Source organism: Hemitrygon akajei, chromosome 14 (genome assembly GCF_048418815.1).
Source record: "Hemitrygon akajei chromosome 14, sHemAka1.3, whole genome shotgun sequence".
Lineage (NCBI taxonomy): Eukaryota > Metazoa > Chordata > Chondrichthyes > Myliobatiformes > Dasyatidae > Hemitrygon > Hemitrygon akajei.
In genome coordinates, this window is record NC_133137.1 from 61,563,219 (window position 1) to 61,588,101 (window position 24,883).

Consider the following 24,883-nt stretch of genomic DNA (forward strand, 5'->3'; position numbering starts at 1 on the left):
CTCCCCAGCTATAGGTTGACTCATTATAGAGTCTAATGGCCGAGGGTAAGAATAGCTTCATATAGCTCTCTTTGGAGCAGCGCAGTTGTCTTAGTCTATTACTAAAAGTGCTCCTCTGTTCAGCTAAGATGGCATGTAGAGGGTGAGAAATATTGTCCAGAATTGCCAGGATTTTCTGTATGGTCCTTTGTCCCACCACAGCCTGCAGTGTGCCCACTTTGACACCTATAACAGAGCCAGCCTTTCTAATCAGTTTATTGAGCCTGTTGGCATCACCCATGTTGATGCCATCGCCTCAGCACACCACCGCATAGAAGATTCTACTGGCGACAACAGGCTGGCCGTCTTTTTACATGCTCATCGAGTGATGGGAAATCAGCTCTAGATACAGAGTACTTTCACCCAGGAGAAGTTATAAAATACTTCACTGCATATAATTCTGTCTTCACTCAGCTAAACAAAATGACTTATTGCAAAAGTGGAAGTGGTCCATTCAACCACTTGAGTCTGTTCTAATATTCAGTTATGCCCTTCATCTTCTGCTTAAATCCTTTTGCCTATCAGTTGTTTCCAACCCTGGATATCTGGCTAAAGAAAAAGTCAGTGAAAGGTCTCGGGCCTTAAAGCTTGAATCATCCTAAATCAATTGCCATTACAGAGTCTCAATTTGAAGTTTCAGATTTTAATAATTGTTACTTATTATAGGAATCAAGGAATTTGGGCTTAGAGTATGAAAGTGCACTGTCGGGTCAGAGGAACAGACACAGGGGCAAATGGTCTACTCCAACTCCTCCTTCTTCTATCCCAGTCACCTTTCTTTGTAAAATATTCTCTTATTTTCCTGCTAAAATGTTAAGAGTTTTATAACCTTCATCCAATATTGGAAATAGTGACATATAATGTGGATGGACTATACCCAACGGAAACACAAAATGCTGGAATTTTGCAGTAAGTCATTTTGTTTAGCTGCGCAAAGACAGATTTATACACAGCTAAGCATCCGGGCAGAGTGAAGCGGTGTCACTGTTTCAGGGCAAAAGCCCGTCAGCCGATCAGGAAAAGTGAGAATGTAAGTGGTGTGGTAAGTGGAGAGAGACAACACCTTTATAAAATATAAAGGCTGGTTGCTTGAACTTGTTGAATTCAGTATTTAGTCCTGCTGGTGACACCATACCTGTACTCAGGTGGAAAATGAACTTAGAGGCCTTCCAGATGAAACAGCAAAGTCAGCTACCTCTTCTAATCTGGTGAAGCTGGAACATAGAGCAATACAGCACAGGAACAGGTCCTTCAACCCTCAATGCTGTGCCAAACAAATTGAATTAGTAATCGCAAACAAGGGAAAATTTGCAGTTGTAATTAGTAATCAAATGGCCAGCCAAGCTAATCCCTTTTGCCTGCACAACATCTATATCTTTCCATTCCCCTCATATTTAAGTACCTATCTAAATATCTCAAAGGTTCAAAGGTACAATTTAATGTCAGAGAAATGTGTGCAATATACATACTGAAATGCTTTGTCTTCACAACCATCCACAGAGGAGTGTCCCAAAGAATGAATGACAGTTAAATGTAAGAACCCCAAAGTCCCCCCCACCTCCAGCTCCCTCCTCCCTCCTGCGCGTAAGCAGCAGCGAGCAACAAACCCCCTCCCCCCAACCCCCTCCTCCCATTGGCAAAAAAAGGCAAGGGCACTTACCACAGAGCACTCAGTGTGAGCAAAGCAACAGCAAAGACACAGATTTGCAGTTACCCCAAAGACGGCGTCTCACCCGGTATTCGACATACCGCAGGTTCTCTCTCTCCCTAATAAGGGAGAAAGAGCTGTCTCCATTTTCCCAGTGAGAGGGGAGACATAACAAACAACTCACTGGTTTACAATGTTAAAAGTCCATTATGCTGCTTTTTTAAAAACTCTGTGCCTGAAGATCTCTTTAAAATCCTGAAAATATCTACATCTACCACCACCCCAAGCAGCATATTCCAGCCACCCACTACTCACTGTGTAAAAAACCTGCTGCCCCTCACATCTCCTTCAAATTTATCCCCTCACCTTAAATGAATGCTCTCAGCTATTAGACGTTTCAACTCCGGGAAAAAGATACTGCCTGCCTACTCTACTATGTTTCTGATAATTTTATAAACTTCAATCAGATCTCCCCTCAGCCTTCACCACTCCAGAGTAAACAAAGTTTGTTCAACATGCCCGCTAATTGAGGCAGCCTCCTGTTAAACCCCTTCCCCACCTTTTCCAAAGCCTCGACATCCTTCCTTAAAAGGGCTGACCAGAACAGTATGCAATGCTCCAGATATGGGTTTCTTAGAGTTAAAGCTTGATAAAGCTGCAACATTAATTCCTGATATTGAACTCAGCGGACTAATAAATGGAAGAATGCAATAATATGCATTCGTAACCACCCTAACAACATGTGTATACACTTTAAGGGAGCTATGAATCTGAAGCCCAGGATCGCCCTGCTCATCAACACTTCTAAGGGTCTTGCACTTAATGGTGTACTGTCTCTTTATATTTGACTTACCAAGGTGCAGCACTTCACATTTGGCCTGCATAAACTCCATCTGCCATTCATTCCTCAGTGCATATCTGCTACTGATCTATATCCTACTATATTCAATGCCAATCTTCAAAGGTTCAAAGATTCAAAGGTTAATTTAATATCAATGTTTGTGTGCAGTATACTGTTCTGAGATGCTTCTTCTCCAGAATAGCTTCTTCCATGCCACCAATCTTCCTATCATTTGCAAACGTACTACCCCACTCATCTACATTTTCATCCAAGTTGTTTAAAGTTCAAAGTAAAATTTATTATCAGAGTGCATACGTGTCACCACATACAACCCTGAGTTTCTTTTTCTGTGGCATACTTAGCAAATCTATAGAACAGTAACTGTAAACGGTATCAATGGACAACAAAACTGTGAAAATGTAAATATAAATAAATAGCAATAAAAATGGGGATGAAATAACAAAGGTAAAGTGAGCCCATCAGTTGTAGGAACACCAGAAGTAGAACAAGTGTAGTTCTCTGCTTTGCTTCAAGAGCTGATGGTTGAGGGGTAGTAACTGTTTTTGAACCCGGTGGTGTGAGTCCTGAGGCACCTGTACCTTCTACTTAGTGGCAGCAGCGACAAAAGAGCACCCGGGGCAAGGATCTTTGATGATGGATGCGCTTTTCTACGGCAATGTTTCATGAAGATGTGCTCAGTGATTGAGAGGGTTTTACCTGGGAGGTACTGGGCTAATCCACTAAATTTTGTAGGATTTTCCACTGAAGGGCATTGGTGTTCCCCTACCAGGCAGTCAGCACATGTTCCACCACACCTCTATAGAAATTCGCCAAGGTTTTTGATGACATGCTGAGTCTTTGTAGACTTCTGAGGAAGTAGAGGTACTGTCGTGCTTTCTTTGCAATTATATTTTTATGATGGGTCCAGGACAGGTCCTCTGAGGCAGTGACACCCAGGAATTTAAAGTTACTCACCCTCTCCACCTCTGATCCTCCAAGGAGTACTGGCTCATGGACCTCTGGTTTCCCTCTCCTGAAGTCTATATACATCACAGACAGCAGGGGTCCCAGTACAGATCCCTGAAAAACACCATTAACCACAGTCCTCCAGCTAGAATATGTCCCTTTGCCCACTATCCTCGTTCTTCTATGGGCAAGCTAGTTCTGATTCCAAATGGCCCATTTACGATGGATCCCCTGCACCTTAACCTTCTGGAAGAGTTTCCCATGAGGGAATTTGTCAAATGCCTCCGCACAAAGCCATGCTGGCTCTCCCTAATTAGGCCATAGTTTTCCAAATTCTCATAAATCTTATCCCTAAGAATTCTCTCCAGTAACTTCCCTACCGCTGACATGAGACTCACTGGCCTTATAGTTTCCAGGATTATCCCTGGTTCCCTTCTTGAATAATGGAACAATGTTAGCGACTCACCATTCCTCTAGGACCTCACCTATGGCTAGAAAGGACATAAGGATATTGGTCAAACTCCCAGCAATCTCACCTCCTGCTTCTCTCAATAACCTGGAGTAAATCCCCACAGGTCCTGGGGATTATCCACCTTAATCCTCTTTAAAAGACCCAACACTACCTCCTCCTTTATTTTAAAATGCCCTAGTGTATTAACACAGAATCAGGTTTAATATCATTGGCACATGTTGTGAAATTTGTTGTTTTGCAGCAGCAGTGCATTGCAATGAATAATAATAAAAAGTATAAATTACAATAAGAAGCATATATAAAAAATTACATCCGTAGTGCAAAAAGAGAGGAGAAAATTACTGAGGTAGTGTTCATAGCTTTTTATGAATTTTGTTTTTGTACTTAGTTAATGTTCAGAGATTTCTTCAAGCTCGCCTTGTTTGAATCTCCTGCAATGATAGGGAAGGCATTAGGGTGCACAGTTCTGCGACTGCTGATTATGTTTCTCAGCTCCTCCAGTGACTACCTGACATTGGCCTGAGGTGAACGTACACTGCCACCAGGCTGGTGATGGAAAACTCTCTCGGCAGATAAAATGGATGACATTTGACCACGAGATATTTTTAGGCTGGATGAGCAGGACTGAGACAGAACCACCACATCTGTGCATCAAGATGAGTTACTCATAAACCATACTCAACCAGTTCTCTGCTTTAAAAGACTGAGCTTCCCTGTCTTTGTGCAGAATGGTGAAGCCATCAAACTGCAGTGCTGTGTCCAAAATGGCGGGAGATAGTCATGATTCTGTTACGCTCGGCACTGATCTCCCTATCATCCATGTCCTTCTCCTTGGTAAAAAACTGATGTAAAGTTCTTATTAAGGACCTCACCCACATCCTTCACATCAAAGCAAATTATCCGAGAATGGTCCTACCCTCTCCCTAATTATCCTTTCGCTCTTGATGTAGGTATCGAATGCCTCGGGATTCTCTTCAATACTACTTGCTAAGGACTTTTCATGGCCCACCTGGCTTTCTGAATTCCCTTCTTGAGTTCTTTTCTGGCTTATTTATAATGTTCAATGATGCTGTTTGATTCTGGCTTCCCTTACATACTTTTCTTTTTTCTTCTTGACTAACTTCACCATCTCTCTCAACATTCAAGGCTCTCTTACCTTGGCACCCCTGTCCTTCATTCTAACTGGAATGTATTGTACCTGTCCTGTGCAGCTGGTCTTTAAACACCCTCCACGTGTCCAAAAACAGCTGTTCCCAATGAACTCTCCCGAGTTCTGCTTCATGCTCTCATAATTTGACCTGTTTTAACTTAATACTCAACTGCAAGGTCCATAATTATCCTTATCAATAGCTATCTTAAAACTTAATTTAGGGAACTCGCTGGTCCCTAACTGCTCACCCGGTTGATAACCTGGCCTTGTTCATTACCCAGCACCAGATTCAATACAGCCCCTCCTCTTAGTCGCCTATCTACATATTGATTTAAGAAACTCTCTTGGATGCACCTGATAAATTCTGCCTCATCTAAACCACTTGCACTGAGAATATCTGTTTATATATTAGAGAAGTCAAGGTCCCCCATGATAACAACCCTACTGTTTTTACACCTTTCCTTAATCTGCCTGCATATCTGTTCCTCAATGTCCGGGTGACCATTGCAGGGTCTGTGGTGCAATCCCATCAGAGAGATTGCACTCTTCCTATTTTTGAGTTCTACCCATAGAGTCTCAGTGCAGAGCTCTCCATTATGTTCTCTGTGAGTGCAGCTGTGATATTCTCCCTGCAACAACCCCCCTCCCCGCCTACAAACTTTTACCTCCCTTTCTATCTTTTCTAAAACATCAAAATCCTTAGACAGTAAGCACCCATTGCTGTCCCTCTCTCAAACGAATCTCTGTAGTGGCCACGACTTCATTATTCTATGTACTGATCCATGCTCTAAGTTCATCACCTTTATCCATAATACTCCTAGCAATAAAATACACACACTTCAAACTATCCACCCCATTGTATTTTACTTTGCTCCTGCCTGTTGTTACTGGCCCTGAGATCTACCTTCCTCTCCATCCCTCCACCTTCTGACCTGGTGCTCTTGTTCCCATCCCCCTGCCAAACTAGTTTAAACCTTCCAGTGTAGCGAATCTCCTGGCCTGGATATCGGTTCCCCTTCCGTTTTAGGTGCAACCCATCCCTCTTGTACAAGTCAACCAGTTCCTCAGCCACTCATTCATCTGTACTGTCATCCTGTTCCTGCCCTGACTAACACGTGGCACTAGGAGTAATCCAGAGATTACTACCTTGGAGGTCCTGCTCTTCACCCTCTTCCCTAACTCCCTATAATCTCTGTGCAGGACCTACTCCCCCTTTCTACCACGTCATTGGTGCTAATGTTCACCAGCACCTTTGGCTGCTCACCTTCCCTCTTAAGGATATTCTACAGCTGCTTGGAGACATTGTGGACCTCAACCCCTGGGAAGCAACAAACCACAAAATCTCCTGTCTGTCCCCCTCCCTATCAAGTCTCCTGTCACTGTCACTGCCACTCCACCTGATTTTACTGAGCCTCAGAGCTGCCACAGTGCCACTGGCCTAACTGCTGCTGCTGTGTGCTGACAGGTTACCCCTACCCCCAGCAGTATCCAAAGGGATATACTTGCTGCTGAAGGGAACCCTGCACTGATTGCTTGCTCTCCTTACCCATCCACTATCTGAAGCCCAAACTCTGGATGTTACCATCTCAGTAGAAGTTTTATCAATGAGGTTTTCAAGCTCCCAGATAGACCTGAGTACATCGAGATCCAACTCCAGTTGGGCAGTCAGGAGCTGAAATTGGGTGCACTTCCCACAGATGTAGTCATCAGGGAATTTGTTAGGTACCCTAAAATCCCACATCCCACAGGAGGAGCATTCCACCACCTTAACCTTCCTGCCCACACTAAATTAAGGACTAATGGTTTACAGACACCAAAAAAAAAACTTAACCTGTTCTTACCTGTGCCTTCTCTCTGCAAGTTTTGAGTTTCTTCTAACCAAGCTTGTTAGACCTTTGGCTCAAACTTCTCAAGCCAAAGTTTTACAATTAAAATAAATGATTCCAATAAGACTCAGTACCCTTAGCCTCTGCCTATTGTTGCCAAAGCCAGACAATTTTAACACTGCCCACTCTCATAGCGGCTGCTCTGCCATTACTTTGCTTCGTTTTATTGGCCTTTGCCAATTGCCTAAAAGACCACCATGGCTGAAGGCCACTGAAAAGGCCCCAAGCTCTTTCTGAACTGCGCTGACTCTCCTATCAGTGAGTGCTTGTGATGATTGGCTACCAAAAAGTCCTGTAAAGGCCTCAGACACTTTTAAAACTTCATGACGCCTCTCCAGTTGAGTGTACTGTACTCAATGCTCCTAATGTCATTCTCTCTCCACGTTCACTTCCCTCTCATTTCTCTGCAGTCCTGTCGCCTATTCTCTCTCATATGACCATGAAACCCCTCTTCCTCCATGCCTTAGATTCTTTTACTTCTTTTGTTTCAATAACATGGTTCTCAAATATTCCTTAAAAATGCTGTGACATTGGTTAGCATCAGTTCAAAGATCACATTAGTGGGCTCTGTTGTGTAACACTACTCTGTTTTGGAAACAGCAGGTATGGGGGGTCAAACCTCCCATGATGTAGTAACTGGCTTCCTCGCTCTAGTACAGTCAAATGATTCGACAGACTCAGGGGAGGGGGAAGTGATGTAACTCTACTATGGCTACACAACTACAGCTCAAGAAGTTTGGAGTTCAATCCTGCCATCCTCCGTAAGGAGTCTGTACGTAAGGGATTGTGGTCCACGTAGGTACCAATGACATAGGTAAGAAGAGTGACAAGTTTCTGGAATGTGAGTTCAGGGAGTTAGGTGCTAAGTTAAAGGACAGGACTTCCAGGGTTGTGATCTCAGGAATTCTACCAGTGCCTCTGCTAGTGAGGCCACAAGCAGAAAGATTATACAGTTTAATGTGTGAATAAGCAGTTGCTGTAGGAAGGAGGGCACCAGATATTTGGATCATTGGGCTCCCTTCCAGGTGAAGGTTTGGACCTGAACTGGAAGAGGGGGTGTATTAATATCCCAGCTAGAAGGTTTGCTAGTACTGCTTGGGTGGGAGGCATTAAACTAGAGTTGCAGGGGAATGGGAACCAGAGCTCCAGAACAGATTGTGGAGAGGTTGTGGAGACAGATGTTGTTAAGATCTCAGACAAAGTCGGGACTCAAAAGATTGAGCATGGTGTGACTAACGTCCTGAGCTGCCTATATTTTGATGCTTGATGTATTCTAGGAAAAGCAGTTGAGCCCAGGGCCTGGATCTAAACAGAATTTTGATATTGTAACCATTAGTGAAAGAGACTTGGATGCAGGAAGGGCAGGACTGGCAGGTCAGTGTTGTGGGTTTCAGTTGTTTTAGACATGACAGAGTGGGGGGGGGGGGTGATTAAATCACGGCAGTGCTCAGTCAGGACGGACCGGAGAACTCAACTAGTGAGGCATTATGGGTGGAAATACGGAATAGGCAAAGTATGGCCATGTTAATGGGGCTATATTATAGACCACCTAAAAGGCTGCAGAATGTAGAGGAACACATTTGTGGAGGCTGCAGACTGTTGCAAGAATCATAAGGTTGTTATAGTAGGTGATTTTAAATTTTCACATATTGACAGACTCCCAGACTGTAAAAGGACTAGATGCAATAGAGTTTGTCAAATGTGTAGAGGGAAGTTTCCTTAATCAGTAAGTACATAGAAGACCCATTGAGAGAGTATGCAATACTTGATCTCTTATTAGGGAATGAGTCAGAGCAGGTGACAAAAGTTTGTGTAGGGGAACAATTTGCATCTAGTGATCATAATGCCACAAGTTTCAAAGTAAATATGAAAAAAGATAGGTCTGGTCCATGGGTTGAGATTCTAAGTTGGAGAATGGTCAATTTTGATGTTATCAGTAAGGATCTGACAAATGTAGATTGGAACAAGCTGTTTTCTGGTACATGGGAGACTTTCAAGAGTGAAATCTTAAGAGTACAAAGCTTGTATGTTCCTGTCAGAATAAAAGGTAATGTTAACAGGTTTAGGGAATCTTGGATTTCAAGAAATATTGAGAGTGTGGGTTGAGCTACCAGTGCAAGTGGTGCATGTGAGCTCGATTTCAACATTTATGAGAAATTTGGATAGATACATGGATGGGAGGGGTATGGAGAACTACAGTCTCTGTGCAGATTGACAGGAGTAAGCATTTCAAATGGTTCAGCATGGAATAGATGGACCGAAGGGCAACATCTATGGAGGGGAATAAACTGTTGACTTTTTGGGCTGAGACCCTTCATCAGGACTGAATGAATGGCAATGAAATCTTCTTTTATGCAGAAAGTGATTGTGTCCTTGGATCTCGCTGTTTCTAAGGTTGGTGAAGAAATAAATCAATGTCTTAAGAGGGTTGTTGGATAATCATATGAAGGAGATTGGCTTTCATTGCTGTGGGGAATGGGTCTTCTCGCAGACAGCAAATCCTCAACAGGTGAAATTGTGTCTCCCTGTGCTATAATTTCTTTAGTTACATGGCATGAAACTGGATGATTTCGGGTAGAATGGTCTTTGATTAGCCTCTATGAAAATGGCCGAGTTTGTAACATGATCATCTCCAGTTTATGGAGTCAAACCCTTTTCCAAGGCTTACGTTCAGTGTGTGGAAGGAAGAGTATTGTTGAGCTGGTTCCCCTTTGGATAACGTTTGCAGCTAAACCTATTCAGCTTGAATTAAAATGTGTAGAACATCTCTGAGTTCTTTTTATGTCTTTTATTTATTTAGAGAAACAGTGCAGAACAAGCCCTTCTGGCCCAACAGCTGTACCATCCAGCAGCCCATCTATTTAACCCTACCTTAATCACAGGACAATTTACAACAACCAATTAACCTGTTAACTGGTGCATTTTTGGACCTGTAGGAAGAAACCCGAGCATCTGGAGGACATCTACATGCTCATGGGAAGGACCTACAAATTTCTTACAGAGGACACTGGAATTGAACTCCTACGCCCCGACCTGTAATACTGTTGTGCTGACTACTATGCTATCATGGTGCCTTAACACTGTTGTTTCAAACAACACCAGAATAATTGGCTGGTCATTGATTAACGGGTTCCAGATTTTACTGTCAGGAGCACAGCGGTTTTAATTGTGAATGTGTGGTTGTTAATGTATGTTTGTGGAAATGGAGTGATTTCCAGTGATTGTTAATCAGCACATTGTGGGCGATATGCAGCAGCCAGCATAAGCCTTGTGAAAATGACTGCTCTCACGCAAGCTCCCCAGGGCTCTCATAAAACAGTTACATTTAGGCAGTAATTAATAATCAATCCCACTGTCAAAATTTAGGGATGTTATAAACAATGCAAGAACCTTCCAAAAAATGTTCCTGCAATTAAACTGAGCCCCAGAGAAGAAGAAAAAATATAAATCTCGTTCCTACAGAAAATAAGCTCGAGGTTCTTAAAATTTTAAATTTCAGTGTTTCTTTTCTTTTGCCTTTGTTCTTTTATCACTTTACATAATTTCACTTAAATCCTGTTTTCTTTTCCTCTCAAAAAGATGTTTATTTATTTCTCTGCCTTTCTCTTTTATGTCTTAGATTTAATTTATCAAGGGTGTTAGTCTCAGATCCAATCAAGGCAATAATGTTCCATTTGCCTCTTTGCTTAGTTATCAAGTCATTAACAGCATTTTGCAGAATAATTGAAAGTATAATGACAATGTGGATTGGAGGAAACTTACTTTTGCCAGAAAAAATTGGAACTATGAGTTACTGTTTAAAAATAAATTTTTGCTCATTAGAAACAAAGATGAGGCAAAATATTTCTCTTAGAAGATTGAGAGCTTGGAATATTCTTCTTAGAGGGTAGTGGGAAAAGGCTTGATGGATATTTTGAGATAGGGATGGATAGATTCGTAATAAACAAGGAAGTGGGAAGTTACCAAGCCAGGTGGAATGCAGAATTGTTGTCACGTTCATGTCAGGCTGAGTGGTTTAATCCTGTTCCTGATGTACATACCGGTGCTATTCCAGCAGTATCTGAGTCCTGCTCTTTATTGTGTACCATCAGATGCCAGAGCAGGGACTTCAACTCATATCACTCTATTCTTTAAGAAGGTGAGGGAGGCAGAAGACTGGAGATTATAAGCTGGTTAGCCTGACTTCAGTGGTTGGCAAGATGTTAGAGTAGGGTGTTAGTCCCTCCAAGGCATCAGAAAGCATCTTCTCCACTGTGTTAAAATCGGTGCTTTGGGTAGTGATGCGTAAGTCATCAGTATATATAAAATGGTGTGTGACATCACCTATAGGTTGGGCATTCGTGTAGATGCTGTACAGCAGCGGTGCAAGCTGTCAAGAGTCAGTGGATGTTGCTTACATGGATTTTCAGAAGGACTTTGATAAGCTGCCACACAAGGCTGTTAAACAAGAGAAGAGCCCATGGTGCTATAGGGTAGATACTAACATCGATAGAAGATTAGCTGACTGGCAGAAAGCAAAGAGTGGGAACAAAGGGGGCCTTTTCTGATTGGCTGCGGGTGACGAGTGGCATTCCGCAGTGGTCGGTGCTGGGTCCACTTCTTTCCTCGCTAAATGGTAATGATCCGAATGACCGAATTGATGGGTTTGTGGCCAGGTTTGCAGATGCTACAAAGGCAGGTGGAGGGGAAGATTGTGTTGAGGAAGCAGGGTGTATGCACAAGAAATCAGATTAGGAGAACGGGCAATGAAGAGGCAGATGGGATATGTTCATGCACATCGGTAGAAGGGATGAAGTTGTAGACTATTTTCTAAATGGGAGGCAAATTCAGAAATCAGAAGTGCAAAGGGACTTGGAAGACCTTGTGCAGGATTCCCTGGACATTCACTTACAGGTTGAGTCAGTAGCAAAAAAGGCAAATGAAATGTGAGCATTCATTTAGAGAGGACTAGATTACAAAAGCAAGGATGTAAAACTGAGACTTGAAAGGCATTGGACCACATCTGGAGTTGTGAGCAGTTCTGAGCCCTATTAGAATTGATGTGCTGACATTAGAGACAGTCCAGAGGAGGTTTACAAGAATGATCCCGTGAATGAAAGAGTTAATATACAAGGAGCTCAGGGTTTGTACTCACTGGAGTTTAGAAAAATGAGGGGGAACTCATTAAACTGAACTTTGAAAGGCCTAGATGAAGTCAATGTGGAGAGGATGTTACTAATATTGGAAGAGTCTAGGACCAGAGGGCACAGCCACAGAAAAGAGGGATGTCCCTTAAGAACAGAGATGAGAATTTCTTTCATCAGAGGGTGCTGAATCTGTGGAATTTGTTGCCACACATGGCTGTGGAGGCCATGTCATTGGGTACAGTTAAAGCAGAGGTTGATAGGTTCTTGTTTAGATGCTCTCGTTGAGTGGCAAAAAAAATAAGCCACGATCAAATGGTGGAGCACTTTGTGGCTGAATGTCCTAATTCTCCTCCTGTGTCTGATGCAATAATTTTAGATTATAAATTCTTCTTGGTGCTCTCTGAAAATAATTTGTTCTTTTATTGCTTTTGAAACTTCCATCCAGAAACAAGAAAGCCAGTTTCTTGACTGCTCTGTGAAAATGATTGATTTCATTCCAGCTAGATAATTAAATAGACATCACACCATTCTACATAAATCTCCCTCCAGTTAAAATGTCCAAGTTATTTTAACAGGATTTTTCATACATTCATTTTAAAAGATGAGAAACCAACATAGATGGAAAACCATGCTCCGAACTCTCAATGTAGCCTGAGTGCACAATACACTGCCCTCTGTGCTCTGCTTTGGAAGTGCTTATTCATAAAATTCAACTCTTTGTTAAGCATTTGAATGGCTTGACCTAAGTGCCTTATTTTCTTGCATCAATATATATTGAATCAGTGAACAAAGATACTTACTCCAATTTATGAATTGTTTAAATCCTCCAGCACAAAAACATGCCAATAACATGTTAATAATTAAGGATAATTTATGAGTTCTGATCAAGGTACAAAGAAGCAATTGAGAAAAGTTGGTAAAAGGCTAGCAAAGACAGACATTGAGGATGTTGTAGAGTGATATGTCCATCGGCAATGTTCCCACTAAGCTGTGTGTGTGTGTGTGTGTGTTACTAGCACACAAAGGAATTTAAACTTTGCTCAAAAGATTATCACTCTCTACACCTCATTGACATGTTAAGTATATTTCATGATGGTTCACAATCACATTTCCTTTTCCAGATTCTGGTGTGGACATTGTTGACAATGTGGAGTTCACAATGATTTGTCTGCAAATTTTAGAACTGGCTTATTTATACTGTTTTTATTGAATAAATTATTCAGTGCACACATTTTGTTGGCACTGGGCAGAAAAAAAATCACAGCATAAGATTTTTGAGCACACTGGTCATTACAAATTAGAGGGAACATTGTCCATTGGTGGCATTCACCTGTCAGCGTGAGTTATTTTGTTACATTGGCCCTCATTACCAAGTGCTTTCGAAGCTGAAGCACTCCGGCTCAATGCTGTGCTGCTGGCAAGCCTAGCCTGCTGATGGGGGACCAGTCACAGAGCTGGAGTCTTGGGTGTCATGAGACTTGAGCAGCAGTACCGTTCCTTTTGATCTCTAGGAAGCAGCTTCAGTTATTGAATAGATTATCACATCATACAGAGGGCAAAGGGCAATCTGCTCAGCTGACCCTCATAAAGCTCAGCAGAATTCCTGTCTGATCCAAACAAACGAGCTACCAAAGTTCAAAGCCGGCGTTAAATGGTGATATAGGACTAACAGTTTGGCACTTTGAATATACAAATAAAACATAATTTGTTTTATTACAATAGTGTTAATGTTGCGATTGCAGGAGTTAGATATTTCCTATTTACTGTTACAAATCTTGGCAGCCTCTGCAGAAAGTAACAACCTACTACTGAGTAGGTCCTCTTCAGGACTTTCTGCTTCACGTCATTTGAAATAATCGCTGTGGCTGTGAAAAACTTTTATGTGTCCACTGATAGAAACACAAGGTAAGAGCAGGAATGTACCATTTAGGCCTTTGATATTCCTCCGTCACACAAAACCATCTTCCTAAACTCATCCTTTTATACTTATTACATCCAGAAATGTATCCACCTTTTTCTTAAATATACAGTGTTGTAGACTTGACAGCCTTCTCTCAGAGTAAATTCCATTGGTTCCTCACCCTATGAGTGAAGAAGTTTCCCTGATCTTCATTCTAAATCTCTAGCCCTTGTAATCTGAGACTGTATTCCCTCAGTTAGAGGGAACATCCTCCTCATATCCAGTCTGGCTAGTCCTACCAGAAATCTGTAATTTTCCATTCTGCAAGATAACGATAAGCTTTGCTTGTCACATGAAACATACAGTGAAATGCGATGCTTGTATCAAATAAAATCAGCAGGGATTGTGCTGGGCAGCCTGCAAGTGTCACCTTGCCTCCAGCGCCAACATAGCACGCCCACAACTCTTCAACCCTAACTGTACATAATAGCAATGTGGGAGGAAGCCAGATCATCTGAAGGAAGCTCAGGTGGTCATGGGGAGAATGTACAAGTTCCTTACAGACAGTGGTACGAATTGAACCCTGATCAGTAATCACTGGCTGGCCCTGGAAAGTGATACGTTAAGTGCCACGCTACCTTGCCACCTCTAAATAGATTCCCTCTCATTCTTCTAAACTTTAATAAATAAAAAAAATACTGAATCTTCGCCCAACAGCCCAGCCACCACAGGAGTCAGTCTGTTGAACATTCATTTCACTCTTTCTACGGCAAGTATATCCCCATCTACGTTAGGTAATCTATGTAATTTTAATCATGGCATTTTTATAAATTTAAAATGTTCATAGAAATCAGCAAAAATATTGATTTAATTATGCAGGTTAGATACTCAGAACAAAATCTGCTTGACATATTTATACTTTAGGCATAGTTTCAAGCATTATTCCAGGTATCCAAAGTGCATATTTAAAGCAATAGCTTTTAATATGAAAATCAGATTTTAAATCATCACAAACACTGAATTATGGGATGCTATTTTTTAAAAAAAATGAAAGAAGACCATTTAATTGTCAACATAGAAAAGTAATTTATTGTTTTATTGGAAATCCTGCCTTGAATTAATTTGATGCATCAGAAGATGCAGTCTTCTGTTGCATTTCAGTCACTTATTACTTCCAGCGGCCACCAACTTTGCCCTTGCCTCGTGCTGATTTTGAACTGCTGGGGTTTGGAGACAAAAAATTGGAAACATTAAGTTAACAATTACAGAAACTGGTTAATAGACACAGCTTCCTTTTCCTTCTGATACAAACGCCAACTATTTTGTTAAGCAATGTTTTGTGGACCAAATGCTTTGTTACAATTTCCTGAACAATACTTTTGACAGACCTAAAGGAAATTTATGGAAACAATTTGAAGACCTGAGGCCCACATTAAAACAGCATTAAACTACCACCGTATGATGAGCTTCTTATTATACAGTCTGATACTCCCCTGATGGGGAACAACAGGAGGCAGGTGACTGGTGATTGCTGACAGGCAAAATACCTTAGCAGAAACTTGAATTACTTAAATCATTCTTGCTCCAACATAAACATTAAGTGCATTTTGTTTTCACTTGCACAGTAACATGACACACAAGGAGAAAGATATAAAATAACTGGAAATTAGATACATAAATATAAAAATATAACTGTTGTAATGATTGCTATTACTTCTAGGCAATTTAAGATAGCTAAAAGGGAATTATTGTACTGATTGGTGCAAAGCGAGACTATAATTGTGTTCTGGTTGAAATAACTGCAAGCAACATACACATTATTCAGAGTTCATTCAAAATACCAGGCTATGTAAAAGCATATATAAAATTCTTTTACCATCCTGATGCGATTCCAACTTTAAGAAAAAGTTGTCATATGACCTGGTATGAGTAATTCTGACCAAACAATTGAGCTTCCATAAAATCTAAGATCCAAGCAGGTTCTGATTGGGAATGATGCTGGATGGGATCTAAATTCAAGCAGCAAAATCTAAAATCTCATTTGTCTCCATCAAAATGTTCACTGTTGCAAACATTTGTCATGGTACTGTTGAAGTTGATTTTGAATACTTTAGCATCAGCACTGTGTGTTCTTTGCAAACAGATTTTATTCTCATTTCTATATGAAAGCAAACAATGAAAGATCTACACTGTCATGAGTAGACACTTCAATAGAGAATGAACTCTCACCAGTTTTGCACCATGATTTGAAAATTAATTGGTCTATAAACAACATTCTTAGAACTCCACTTAGTAATAACATGCATAAACAATTAATTTCATGACTAAATAACAGCATGGCTCCATTCCATTTCTATTTTATATGTAATTAAGAAAGGTCTGTACAGATGTGGTTGAGTTTATAACTGAGAGGAATCTGGTGCTATGTTTTGTAACACCAGAAACAGATAGAAAGAAAAAGACACAGGAGTTGGGATACTTGTCTAACTAGTTTTTCTTTACTAGGCACTCACATGACATGGTGTTGTAATGACGTAGGCCATTCACATACTTCTTACATATAACCCATAATGAATTATGTAAACAAACCAAGAATGCTTAATCAAATGGCATCTTTACAATATTACTGGAATATTAAATACACAACACACACAAAATGCTGGAGGAACTCAGCAGGTCAGGCAGCATCTGTGGAAAAGAGAACAGTCGACATTTCGGGCTGAGACCCTTTGGCAGGACTGGAGAAAAAAGTGAGGGGGAGGGGAGAGAGAAACACAAGGTAGTAGGTGAAACTGGGAGGGGGAGGGATGAAGTAAAGAGTTCGTAAGTTGATTGGTGAAAGAGGTACAGGGGTGGTGAAGGGGGGAGTCCAATAGGAGAGGACAGAAGGCCATGGAAGGAAGAAAAGGAGGGAGGGGCACCAGAAGGAGGTGATGGGCAGGCAAGGAGATAAGGTGAGTGAGGGAAAAGGGGATGAGGAATAATGAAGGGAGAGGGGCATTACCAGAAGTTTGAGAAATCGATATTCATATAATCAGGTTGGAGGCTACCGCGATGGAAAACAAGGCGTTGTCCTCCAACCTGACTGTGGCCTCATCATGACAGTGAAGGAGGCCATGGATAGACATATTGGAATGGGAATGGGCAGTAGAATTAAAATGGGTACCATTGTGAGATCCCGCTTTTTCTGGTGGATGGAGCATAGGTGCTCGGTGAAGTGGTCTCCCAATATACGTTTGGTCTCACCGATATACAGGAGGCCACACCGGGAGCACCGAACACATCAGATGTTCCCAAGAGACTCATAGGTGAAGTGCCACCTCACCTGGAAGGACTGTTTGGGGCCCTGAATGGTAGTGAGGGAGGAGGTGTAGGGAGGGGCTGGTGTAGCACTTGTTCCGCTTGCAAGGGTAAGTACCACAAGGGAGAATTAAGTACACTACATACTGTTTCTTGAATATAACACAGAGTCACTGGACTAAAATTCCCAAAGCAAACAGAAATTAGTTTTTACTTACAATTTCCCCATTTGCTCCTGAACTCTGATCTGCAGCAGGTTAATCTGGAAGCAAAAACATGCAGTGAGATTGCGTGCCGTCTCTAACATTCTGATCCGGCAATTCAAACTGTGGGGAGGTACTAGAAAACAATAAATCTATGTACTTCAGTATAGTGATGCATTATTTCTGACTTAATCAATAAATACGCCTAAAATTTAATGCATTTTCTTCAAAATGAAAATTAAAATCATAGCTCGGTCATCTTCAATTATTTCATTCAATTGTTAGAGAATTGAGATCTTCATAGACACAGTTAACCATCAGAGTGAATAAAACACAGTCATTAGTAACTCTGCCAATATTTAATAAGGAACCTGAATTCCTGCAGATCTTTTCATTATACAAGAAATACTGCAGTTGCTGGATATCGAGAGCAATACACATGAAAAATGGCTGAAGGAACTCATCCTATCATTATCCTCAGTCATTGTAGTGCAATTTGGAGCTAAAAAAAACATTACTTTACAAGCAAAGTCACTGTAGTCAGGTGGAAATAATAGTGGCCAAACTTCTCACAGCAAGAAGCCCCAATGCAGGGTTTCGAACCAAAATGTCAACAAATTCCTCCCAGTGATGCGGCTGAACAAAAGGATAGCAAAGGACAAAATTGGTCCTCTTGAAGATCATCTATGCATGGAGCTGAAAGAGTTGGGGGAGATATTAAATGGATTTCTTTTGCATCTGAATTTACTTGGGAGACAGAGACAGAGTCTATATAACTGAGGCAAAACAGCAGAGAGGCCATAGACTGTATACAGACTATAGAGGAAGGGGTGCTTGCTGTCTTGAGACTAATTAAGGCAGATAAATCCCCAGGGCCTTGGATCTCAGACCTTGTGGGAGGTAAGTGCAGAAACTGCAGTGGGCCTAGCAGAGATATTTAAAACATTCTTAGCCATGGGTGAGGTATCGGAGGATCGTAGGATAGTTAATATTGTTCCATTGTTTAAGAAATGCTCTAAGAATGAGCTGGGAAATTATAGACCAGTGAACATTATGAGTAGTAGGTAAATTATTGGAAGGCACTCTAAAGGACCAAATACTTAAATATTTAGATAGACAGCACTTGCTTGGGGGTAGTTAATGGGGCTTAGTGCATGTTAGGTCATGTCTAAACAATCTTAAAGAGTTTTTTTGAGGAGGTTTCCAGGAATGTTGATGAAGGAAAGGCAGTAAATGTTGTCTACGTGGACTTTAGCAAGGCCTTTGACGTGGTCCTGCATGGGACACTGGTCAAGAAGTTTATTGCCATTCAATCATATGCATGTATACTGCCAAATGAAACAATGCTCCTCTGGATCAAGGTGCACAACACAGTACATATAACTTACACATAATATACTATTACCACGAATAGATTAACTAATAATAAGGTGCATGTACAATACAAGTCAAAAAGTAAATAGTAGTAAAGTACTGACAAGCCAAAAACTACTGGCGCTTCTTTTCTGATGAGAGCTGGGTGGTGGCAGGGACTTCAGTAGTCTCACAGTATGGGACAAGAAGCTGGTTCCCATCCTGACAGTCCTTGTCCTAATGCTATGGGTCAAACAGATTGTTGGATGTACATGAGGGATCCTCGACAATGCTAAGAGCCCTGTGTATGTAGCGCTCCTGATAAATATTTCAGATGGATACAAGAGAGACGCTGATCATCTCTAAGCAGTCCTAGCAATCATTTGCAGGGTCTGGCCGTCAGATACCTTGCAGTTCCCATACGGGATAGTGATGCAGCTGGTCAGAACTCTCTCAATGGTGCTCCTGCGAAAATTGATTAGAATGGGGGGGGGGGGGGGAGAAAGGGTGCCTCACCCTCTCTAATGTCCTCAGGAAGCAGAGACATCGCTGTGCTTTCTTGAGGGACCAGGAAAGATCATCTGTTATGTCTGATTTGGATGATAATGTGGTAAACTGGATCAATAAATTTGAGGATCACACCGAGATATGGGGCACAGCGGGCAGTGTAGAAGGCTATCAAAGCTTGCAATGACAAATGCAATTTAATACAGACAAGTGTGAAGTGTTGCCCTTTGGGAGGACAAACCATAGTGAATGGTAGGGCACTGAGAAGGATCTGGGAATACAGATCCATAATTCGTTGAAACTGGCATCACAGGTAGATAGTATTGTAAAGAGAACTTTTCGCACATTGATCTAAGTATTGAGTACAGGAGTTGGGATGTTATGTTACAGTTCTACAAGATGCTGGTAAGGCCTTATTTGGAGTATTGTGTGCAGTTTTGGTCACCTAACTACAGGGAAGATATCAATAAGATTAAATCAGTACAGAGAAAATTTACAAGGATGTTGCAGGGACTTGAGGACTTGAGAAATAGAGAAAGATTGAATACACTTGGACTTTATTCCATGGAGTGTAGGAGAATGAGTGGAGATTTGATAGTGGTGTACAAAATTATAAGGGGTATAGATAAGGAAAAACAAGCAGACTTTTTCTAACGAGGTTGGGTGAAACTAGAAGTAGAGGTCATGGGTTAAGGGTGAAAGGTGAAATGCTTAAGGGGAACATGAGGGGGAACTTTACTCAGGTGGTGGTGGAAGGGTGAAACGAGCTACCAGCAGAAGTGCTGGCTACAGATATAATTCCAACATTTAAAGAGAAGCTTGGAAAGCACAGGGATGGGAAGGGTATGGAGGCCTATTGTCCAGGGGCAGGTTGATGAGACTAGATAGAATAATAGGTCAGCATGGACTATATAGGTCAAAGGGTGTGTTTCTGTGCTCTATGATTCTAACTCACTGAGTTCCTCCAACAGATTGTTTCTCACAAAAAACTTTATCCAAACAAAGAATAATGAGATATAATTACCAGACAAATGGCTAATTGATTATAATTGTGACCAGATGCTCAGTGCTTACAATAAAGTAAACAACTCCCCCAATATCAATCAGCTAAAGTCTTACAGTTTTGAACAGCTCATGATTTATGCCATGCATTAACAGTCGTCATCATCACAACGTACCATGTCACATGACATAGGTGGTCTTGGCAAAGTTTTCTACAGAAGTGGCTTGCCATTGCCTTCTTCATGGCAGTGTCTTTACAAGATGGGTGACCTCAGCCATGAAGAATATTCTTCAGAGATTGCCTGCCTGGCATCAGTGGTTGCACAACCAGGACCTGTGGTATGCACCAGCTGCTCACATGACCATCCACCACTTGCTCCCATGGCTTCACGTACCCCAATTTGAAAAGGGCTGGGTGGCTAAGCAGGTGTTACACCTTGCCTAAGAGTGACCTGTAGGCTAGCAGAGGGAAGGAGCACCCTACCACCTTACACCTCCTTTGGTAGAGGCGTATCTTCACCCTGCCACCACGTAATAGAGTACAGTTATTTCTAATGACAAATTACGATTCCCAGCTCCTGCGTAAACCTTTACAGGTGGCATCTAGTTTAAAAATCTAACAAGATAGGACGATTGAGATATGGCTTTGTACACAAGGCCTCAAAAATCCTAAGGCAAAGAAGTTCTGAAAGAAATCTACAAACTACTGGTGAGGAGCTCAGTGCTCAATTCTAGGCACTGGAAGAGATTAGGCCATGCAGGAATTTATAATAATTATAGCAGACATGAAGGACTTGATGTTAGATGGCCTAGAATTAGTATTTTTCTTCAGAGAAGATTAAGGATAGAAACAACAGAGTGCTCAAAATTTTCTTGCTTTGATAGAATCAGTCAGAAGTTTGGTGTTTGTATGTTCGCCCCGTGACCACGTGGGTTTCCTCCGGAAGGGCCTATTCCACACTGTAGCTCAATAAATAAATAAAGTTGTTGGGAAGTTGGTCACCAGAAGACTTTGAGTTAAGATCACTGCCAAGGTAACCAGAGAGCAAATAACAAACTGCTAGAAGAACTCGGCAGTTTGAACAGCATCTGTGGGGGATAGGAACTTTACATTTTTGGGTTGAGGTCCTTTATCAGGCCAGAGAAAAGGAGAAAAAATACAATTAAATTGTAAATTGTTATGATTAGAATTGTGATGTCTGAAAAACAACAACTTTAAAAAAGATATATATAAAATTTTGTTTGGTTACTTAAAAAACAACTGTGTGTTCCTAACTAGCAACTTTTTCCACATTTAAAAGGAATAATTGGGCAAATGGAGACTTCCCATGCTGCTTAATCATAGTTCTTCAATTAATCTCAAGAACTTTGGTGCCTAGCAAAGCTGTTGAAATTTGGCTTTGGGTGCCATGGAAACGTAGCAGTTAGCGTGATGCGATTGCAGCTCGGGGCTTTTCCGAGTTCGAAGTTCAATTCCAACACTATTCTGTAAGGAGTCTCTGTGTGTTCTCCCTGTGGAATGCGAGGATTTTCCCCGAGTGCTCTGGTTTCCTCCCACAGTCCAGAGATGCAGGTTAATCAATCACTGTGAATTGTCCTGTGATTAGGTTAGGGTTATTTGGGATTGTGGGATTGTTGGATGGCATGGCTTTGTGCTGAATCATTAAATAAATAAATGACAAATGGATACACTTTGCTGTAATAATCTAACATATACCAGGTAGGAAAGAAAACAAGACTTAAAATATAATCAACAAAACAAAAATTCTCTCTTCAGGGTCATAAACACCAGAGTCACCACTTAGAGTCACTAATGCTAATGACAACCCAAAATCCTGTAGATGTTGATAATCTGAAACAAAAACAGCTAATGTTGGAGAAGCTTAGTGAAGTCAGACAAAAATTGTGGAAGGAGAAGAAGTCAATACTTTATGTCTGCAACCCTTCATCAGAACTGGGAAAGAGAGAGATGCAGAGGTTTTCAGTAGGAGGGAAAGTGAGGAAGGTGTAGATCAAAGTAAGTGTCTGTGGTAGAATGACTTGAAATGGCTTAATGGGAACAGTTATCAGTGTAGTGAGGAACTCCGCAGGCCATGCAGTGTCTACAGAGGGAAATGAACAGTCAACATTTTGGGTCGAAACCCTTCATGGGTCTTAGCTTAAAGCACTGAATAATCATTTCCCTCTGCCGATGCTGCCTGGCCTGTTGAGTTCCTCCGACATTTTGTGTGGGTTGCTCCAGATTTCTAGCATCTGCGGAATCTCAAGTCCTGGCCTGTGTAATGCATTACAGATGGTGAAGTGGTGAGATGTGCCCAGCAGGGTGCATGTCAGTGGGGAAGAAGTACTGAAATGAGGTAATTTGAGCTATAGATCGAATAGAATGAGAAGATATGGGTAAGGTATCAGAGGCATTGGATGTGGATGGTTCAGTATGGGGTGGGGCAGGAGGAAAGTTGAGTATACGACCTCCCAAATCATGAGGAAGAACCTTGTCTCACTTAACCCAGAAATGGAAATTGCATTAGCGCCGCAAGAGGTCATGGCTTCAAGTTTGCTGATTGGTTGATTTGAACTGGAAATGGTCACAATCATGATTTTCCCCATGAGCTATGCTGACTTTTGAAGTGCACAAGCCATTGCTGTGTTAATTAATTTCTGAGCGCATTGATTACTACCAGAGTGCATAGCTCATTTTGGATTCATCCTTAGACATCTGCCTAATGGAAACTAACAGGTCCTGTGCAATGTAACTACTGTGATTCAGTGGGTGATGGTTATGAGATGATGTGCTGAATAAACGATCCTAGATGTGTAAAAGCTACATTTATTACAACAGAGAAATCTGTTTTTCATGAATTCTCAAAAGAACAAAATCATTTACCAATGGATATGATCAGGGGAAATTTTCCATTACAGAACTGACAATGCAAATGCAATAATTCTAATTTTATTTAGCAGAGAATTATGAAATAAAAACAACAACAAATGTACATACTTCATATTTCTGTCTCTTCAGTTTTTCACATAGCTCAAACTTCTCTCCTTCAAGTTGCAGCAACCAATCCACAAGCTCCTTTGCCTTCTCCCTAAACGCACAGATTTCAGATGGGTCACATTTACTGTTTATTCTTTTAGAGACAGCTGGATGGACATTCCAATTCCAGAAACCGTTGTTAGAAATATTTTACCCATTAGCTTAGGAATGTTGCCATCAACCCAGCTCCTTACCGAGCAACAGTACAATAGACACTTGACTTTTCATTTTCAAAGCCCTTACCCCAAATATATGATCAACTATACCGAGCTGTCAGCTTAAACACAAGGAAGAGTTAGGCAAGCAAATTAAACAGATCAGTTAGCATTCTGTAACCATTAACCGGCAGCAGCTTAGTGGATCCTGTTAGCACATGCGCCAAGCTGTAAGAGCTCATTGGAGTAACTATTTTTGTGAACAGTATAGATATTACTTGCAAGCTCTTACTTGAGTTTATCTTCGCCAAGGTTCTCAATATTGAGAGGTTTGCGTCTGTCGGCCAAAATCTTTTTCTTCTTTTCCCTCTCAGTTTGCTTCCTGCCACCTTTGCGGGTCTCAGACTATTAAACAGCAATTTGATATTAATCAATGTTTGCCCATTTCAGTAGCCACTGCAAACTCATTTCTTTTTATAGAAACCAGTATGTTTTTAAAAAAAAAATCATAAATCAATCTCAATACATAGAAAAAAACTAGGAATTTCACCCCTTTTACTTAAGTATATGATATGGCAAGTACTTTCAAGTACTAAGACACAAGACCTGTACCTTATGCATGTAGCTTCCATAATGCAGCGACATATTGGACAGAACCTTCTTCTTCTTGAAGTCTTCTTCTGCCTTCTTTCGAAGTTCCTCCTCCTCTTTCCTTGCCCTCTCCTCCTACAGAGAATTGATTAGAATCTAATAAAATGAAAGTACTTTAACATTTGTAGGAATCAAAAAGCTTGCAACCCATCGCTCTATAGGGCCAAAGAACTAAATGTCCAAAAATTTATGTTCAGATATGTGGTTTTAATCCAGTTGAATGAGCAGAACTTCATTTTTAACAACGTTCATTATTATCTATTATAATAATTCCCTTAGATTAGATTTGTTTTACAGTGCGTCTTTGAAAGTACATTTCTTTTACACATCAGGGGAGAGATTACCCAAGGAAAATAGGAAAAGTAGCACCTTTTCTGTAGTACAATTCCATGATTCATTGATCTTTCTCTCTCGCTGGACATTAGAATCTGGTCAGCCAGTACATCTTTGGACCGTGGGAGGAGAATGGGGCACCCTGGAGGAAACCCACGCAGTCATGGGGAGAACGTATAAACTCCTCACGTGCCGCTGTCTGTAAGGAGTTTGTACGCTCTCCCTGTGACCACGTGAGTTTCCTCCCAGTGCTCCTGTTTCCTCCCGCAGTCCAAAGACGTAGCAGTTGATAGGTGAATTGTTCATTATAAATT

General features: G+C 41.2%; 1 protein-coding gene across 3 annotated transcripts in view; it reads right to left on the minus strand.

Moving 5' to 3' along the window:
- Nucleotides 1–15,089: 15,089 nt before the first annotated feature.
- LOC140738626 (troponin T, cardiac muscle isoforms-like) overlaps nt 15,090–24,883 on the minus strand; it is a 45,695-nt gene continuing 35,901 nt past the window's right edge. For all 3 annotated transcript variants that reach the window (XM_073066205.1, XM_073066207.1, XM_073066206.1), the window contains 5 exons: nt 24,198–24,311; nt 23,878–23,990; nt 23,392–23,482; nt 17,547–17,590; nt 15,090–15,248 (listed from right to left, as the gene is read on the minus strand). In XM_073066205.1, the coding sequence (XP_072922306.1) occupies nt 15,197–15,248; nt 17,547–17,590; nt 23,392–23,482; nt 23,878–23,990; nt 24,198–24,311 (414 nt within the window). In that variant the 3' untranslated portion in view covers nt 15,090–15,196. The remainder of the gene's footprint in view (nt 15,249–17,546; nt 17,591–23,391; nt 23,483–23,877; nt 23,991–24,197; nt 24,312–24,883) is intronic.